The sequence below is a fragment of the Aristolochia californica genome, unplaced genomic scaffold (genome assembly GCF_029961685.1).
Source record: "Aristolochia californica isolate CCGP_79_NKW_82.1479 unplaced genomic scaffold, dmAriCali1.0.hap1 SCAF_3, whole genome shotgun sequence".
NCBI classification, from domain to species: domain Eukaryota; kingdom Viridiplantae; phylum Streptophyta; class Magnoliopsida; order Piperales; family Aristolochiaceae; genus Aristolochia; species Aristolochia californica.
Window position 1 is genome coordinate 19,956,482 of NW_027181992.1, and position 5,735 is coordinate 19,962,216.

Here is a 5,735-nt window from a genome sequence, read left to right on the forward strand (position 1 = left end):
AATTGATATCGATATGGAGACCTTGAAGGAAAGGATGGATAGAATGGAGAATGGTCTAACTACTGGCAAGAAATTTGCTGCATTAGAGGAGAAGTTCACTCTTAGTTTGGAAACCTTGAAAGGAAGGATGGATAGCATGGAGACGGGTTTGAGCACTGGCAAGAACCCAATTCTGGGAGACCATTCGCAGATCAGAGGGGGAGATGAATTTACTAGACACACAAGTTTCTCGGGATAGCAAGGACCCCTCATTCCAGGGGGACACTTCTACCAGGGGGAAGCACTGTTCTGAGGTATACTAAAATGGAATTCCCTACTTATAATGGGTCAGAAGACCCTTTGATATGGTTGTATTGATGCGAAAAAAATTTTAGCCATCAGCAAGTCCCAACCTATTACCGAGTCAACATAGCTGTTTTCCACTTACTACGGGAAGCACAACTTTGGTACCAACTAGTTGAGGTTGATAGCGAGGTGGTAGATTGGGATGAATTTAAGCGACTATGCTCTCTCCGTTTTGGTCCTCCGGCTTATAGTAACCCTTTGGGAAATTTGGTTTAACCACGCCAAACTGGGGCCGTGGAGCAATATCAAAAATTGTTCCAGGAAAAATTAGCACGAGCCAGCAGTATGGTACAAGTGGATCAGCAAGTTGCGCTGTTTACAGTAGGACTAACTGAGGTCTTAAAGCTTGAGGTGGAGCTCTATGCACCTATTGACTTATCCTGTGCTATGAATATAGCTCGTGCTTTAGAACTGCGATAGCAAGCACAACACAGACTACCTCCATGGTCAAGGGAGTGCATTCCTCCGAGAAACAACCCAGGTATTAAGTTGACAGGGGATTCGAGATCTAGTCATCCTACACCTCCTTATATAAAAAAAATTGACAAGTGCTAAGATGGTGGAACGGCGGGCTAAGAATCAGTGTTACAACTATGATGAACCATATCGGGCTGGGCATCAGTGCAAAAGATTGTTTTTGATCGATAAGGTTGAAGATGAGGATATCGAGGTGACAGAGGATATGATTGAGGACGAACCACCGGACATCTCCCTGCATGCCATTACTGGGCAGCAATCGGCCACAACTATGCAGAATGGGAGCGGCTCGACAACTTCCACTAGGTCTACCCAGCTTCCGAGCTTGAGGACAAGCTCGATCTCCAAGGGGGGCAGATGTTATGGACTCAATAACACTGAGTCATCTACTTTACTTTTATTATTTATGTTGCTTTTAATTTTGAATTTTATTGATTGTTAATAAGACTTAAAGGTAGAGGTGGAATTGGGTTTTATAACCCTAACCTATGTTGATGTTAATTACCCTATTTTAGGGGTAAGGATCGAGAAATAAAGCAAGTTCAAAATTAGCATAAACTAGAGTAATTAGGTTATTTATAGGCTCCCTATTCTAGGGTTCTTGGCTTGAACTCTCTTTGGTGGTTTGCTGCATCCATTGGAGAATCTTTGAGGAGATCGCGGGAGGAAGAAGAAGAGGAAGTACCCTTCTATTCTGAGCTGCAAGGGAGAGACTACCTCTTCACAGAAATTCCAGAAAAGGAGATGTCTTGACATGAGTCTACCCAGGAAGGAGGACGAGTTCTTGTTGCTGGTTGGGTGTTGATGTCCAGAGGTATTTTCTAATCTTATTCCAAGCATTGGGATTAGATTTATGTTTCTCTTTTGCGTAAGGAACCAGTGCTGCATGAAATTGGAAACCCTACCTTGACGTGAGCCATAAGAAAGGGGGTTCCACGTTGGGGCCTCAAGGAGCTTCCTTGACTAGCTGGGTTCATTCATAATTAAGAAAAGGAATCTCCTTTTCAAGGGGAATGAATTCAGTAAAGGGAAAGGGTTTGTTCTTGAGTCATTATAGCAGGTAAAACCCCTTGACGTGTGTTATGCACGCAATAACATTAAATGTTATGCATGCAATAACATTATTATTTTAGTTGTTTTATTTAATTTACTTTATTTTATTTCAGTTTTAGGTCATAGAGGTATTTTTGGAATATTTTATTTATAGGGGTATTTTTATTTATAGGGGGATTTTTGGAATATTTTATTTATAGGGGTATTTTTGGAATATTTTATTTATAGGGGTATTTTTGGAATATTTTATTGTAAACCCTAACCGGGTGAACCCTATTTAAGGGGTAAGACTAATGAGAAATAGAAGGATTGAAGTATTAAGAATTAGGTTAATTTTAGCGTAAAGAGGCTTAGAGTTCTCCTCAATGAGCTCTAGGGTTTTCAAGCTTCCCTTAGGCTTGATCTTCATTTTCGTCTTCCCCATGTCTTCCTACTACCCCTACGGTAATGCTTGGAAGACCCATAACCCGTGGCAGACCCCAGATCCTCCCAAAGAATCCATGTGTCAGATCCGGGACTGTAACAACTGGTATCAGAGCGGGAACACGATGAGCCAAGCAAACCCATGGATGGCGATGCACAGACAAATCAGAGAAATGGCTGCAGTAGGCATTGCAGCGGAAAGAATACAAAAATGGCGTGCGAACTAGATGAAGTATTTTTTTCCAACGATGCAACAAGAGGTAGTCGATCGAGAAACAGTCTCGGACAGGAAAATGGTTACCAAATTAACCACTTCATCCTGTCTACCAGCGGAAGCCTCTGTGGAAGTTTTGGGGACAATTTTGGATCCTGATGGGCAGAGAGGCTTGGCGTCACAAAAAATCAAGATTTCTGCGCATGGAAATCCAAAGCCGAACGATGACAACGATTTGGGGAAATCGGAGGGGTTTTCTGCTACCACATCGTTGGCGTTGGTCAAATTGGGGGAGACCTTAAATCCGAAATCACACCAATACGACTCACGGCAAGCAAAACACCATCCCGAACTGGAGAAAGAATATCTTCCGGCGACTATTCCGACCGGGACACAAGCAGCGAAACCCCAAAGGGCTGCCATTCGCCACCGGACATGGAGGAGGCTCCGTCGGCACCGTTGGAAACATGTCCGATGGGATGTGACTTCCGGCCACCACCTCCCACTCGCAATCCCCCTCTCGGCAAAACAGAGGGAACCCAATTTCCAAATTGGGTGGGGTAAGTTTCGACAACCTCATTTTTCCATTCAATCTTGCGGTCAGATGACCAAATTCGTGCTGCTGTGTGATGAAGTCTCTACAATGCAAGAGACATTTTTTTGGGGGATTACCGGAAGGAGAATAAAAATTGAATGGTGGCTGTTTTATTTTTCTGTTGCCGTGAACCTCAGCGTGGGTCAGAAATTTTTTTTGGGGGGACTTTGTTTTTCTGTGGAGGAGCACAAAAATGTTCAATTTTTTGTTAATCATGAGCAGACGCTGGATTGTGGTGGTGGGTACCTGAAGTTGCTAAGCAGTGATTTGGATCCAAAGATTTGGTGAATGACCTTAGCAGTGATGGCTTCAAAGCAATCTGGATGTTGGACCCAGGAATAAAACATGAGGAAGGTTATTTTGTATATGATAGTGGTACAAAGAATGATGTGTGGGTTCAACAAGCTGACTGCAGACCATATATTGGGGAAGTATGGCCTGGACAAGGTGTTTTCCCTGATTTTACACAAGAAAAAGTTTGTTCATGGTGGGCAAAGTTGGTTAAAGACTTCATTGCAAATGGTGTTGATGGTATATGGAATGATATGAATGAGCCTGCTATTTTTAAGACTGTCACTAAAACAATGCCTGAGAGTAACGTTCACAGAGGAGATGTTGATCTTGGTGGTTTTCAGGATCACTCACATCATCATAATGTTTATGGTTTGTTGATGGCAAGGTCAACATATGAAGGAATGAAGATTGTTACAAGTGAAAAGCGTCCATTTGTTCTCACTAGAGCTGGATTTGTAGGTAGTCAAAGGTATGCTACAACATGGACTGGAGACAATCTGTCACACTGGGACCACTTACATATGAGTTTATCCATGGTACTTTTGCTGTGTCTCAGTGGTCAACCATTATCAGGACCCGATATTGGTGGTTTTTCTGCGAATGTAACACCTAAATTATTTGGAAGATGGATGGGCTTAGGTGCTTGGTTTCCTTTCTGTTGTGGGCATTCTGAAAGTGGTACTGCTGACCATGAGCCCTGGTCTTTTGGAGAAGAGTGTGCAGAAGTATGTCATCTGGCATTACTGAGACGCTACCGCTTCCTGCCACACTTATATACTCTTTTTTTTATGGCGCATACCAAGGGTAATCCCGTTCCAGCTCCTACATTCTTTGCAGATCCAACAGATCCAAATTTGAGGAAAATTGAAAATTCCTTTCTACTTAGTCCACTTTTAATATGTTCCAGCACTACACCTGAGAAAGGATCGCATCAACTCCTACAGCAGTTTCCTAGGGGCATTTGGATGAGTTTTGATTTTGATGACCCACATCCTGACTTACCCACTCTACAGTTGCAAGATGAAACTGGGAGAGCAGAAGGTCTCTTTGAAGATGATGGGGATGGATATGGATTTAGTAAAGGAGAATATCTCTTCACATATTATGTTGCTGACCTACAATCCTTAGTTGTCACAGTAAAGGTTTCCAAAGTTGAAGGATCATGGACAAGGCCCGAGAGGCACTTACATGTACATTTATTGCTAGGTGGAGGTGCCAAACTTGATGCACTGGGAACTGATGGAAAGGTGATTCAAATAAGGATGCCTTCAGAAAATGAAGTGAGTGACCTCACAGCCAGTAGCAAAAAGCAGTATGAAACACTTTTAGAAAACGCCACAAATATTCCAGCTGTAGAAGAACAAGCAAGCCAGAAGGGTGACGAGTTTGAGGATATAGACGGGGATGAGGATGAAGATGATGCAGTTGCTATTCCACCTACAGTTGCTGCTCGTGCTCCAGGTTTGGGACAGCAACTATTTTATGGCCAAGGTCCTTCCGTTAATACAATGCTTAATGGGTTAGGGTCTTGTGAGAGAATGATGCAATTTCAAATTGCTGCAGCTGTTGTAGGCAGCATGGTGGTCTCCTTTCATCACTCCGCTATGACTCTGGAACTTCATAACCAATTTCATCATCAATGGCTTCCAACAGCAGCGGTAGAGATCTCAAATACCATGGACTGTACGTATGATGAGCTGTTCTCTGTAATTCAGGACAGTGAACAGCAACTTGGGCTGTTTGGAATTTTGAGAAGGACAACCTGGTTGGATTCATGCAATGCTGGGGTTTCTGCTGATGTTGGGGATGAGGGAAACCCATGCCGTCTTCCTAGTGCGGCCTCTGAGTGTGTCAAGGTGCAGCCACTGGAGGGGGTATGTGGGGCTGAGTCTACTCCTTCCCAAGGGGCTGGTCATGATGTTATTGCTGCCATGCTGTCAATGGGTAGGCAGTGCCACTTCGCCAATGGGGGACCACCGTGAGGGGTTGTTGTACACCAGTCTAGGACTGAGGGAGGATAGCTTTGCTGTAGGGCGAGATGTAGCGACGTTCGGCACGCCTTCCTACAATTAAAAAAAAAATCCTAGAGGAAATGGACCAGTTTTTGGGCGTCCAGAGGGCGAACATAGCAATTGTGGATGCTAATTGGGCACAGGTGGAGACGCGACATAGAAACCCTACTTCCGAGCTTGAGGACAAGCTCAACGTTATGCATGCAATAACATTATTATTTTAGTTGTTTTATTTAATTTACTTTATTTTATTTCAGTTTTAGGTCATAGGGGTATTTTTGGAATATTTTATTTATAGGGGTATTTTTGGAATATTTTATTT

The 5,735-nt window shown here is 43.2% G+C and overlaps 1 protein-coding gene across 1 annotated transcript; it reads left to right on the top strand.

The window, feature by feature from the left end:
• The first annotated feature begins 2,546 nt into the window (after positions 1 to 2,546).
• Positions 2,547 to 5,383, top strand: LOC137959445 (alpha-glucosidase-like). Its single transcript, XM_068806821.1, has 2 exons — positions 2,547 to 3,072; positions 3,387 to 5,383. The coding sequence occupies exons 1-2, from the start codon at positions 2,547 to 2,549 to the stop codon at positions 5,381 to 5,383; spliced, it is 2,523 nt and encodes an 840-aa protein (XP_068662922.1).
• Positions 5,384 to 5,735: the final 352 nt, after the last annotated feature.

Excerpts from the sequence above, each read along its gene's own strand:
- LOC137959445 (XM_068806821.1), top strand. The coding sequence starts at position 2,547 with ATGCAACAAGAGGTAGTCGATCGAGAAACAGTCTCGGACAGGAAAATG. Across the intron at positions 3,073-3,386 it reads CAATTTCCAAATTGGGTGGG|ATTTGGTGAATGACCTTAGC; the intron begins GTAAGTTTCGAC and ends TTGGATCCAAAG.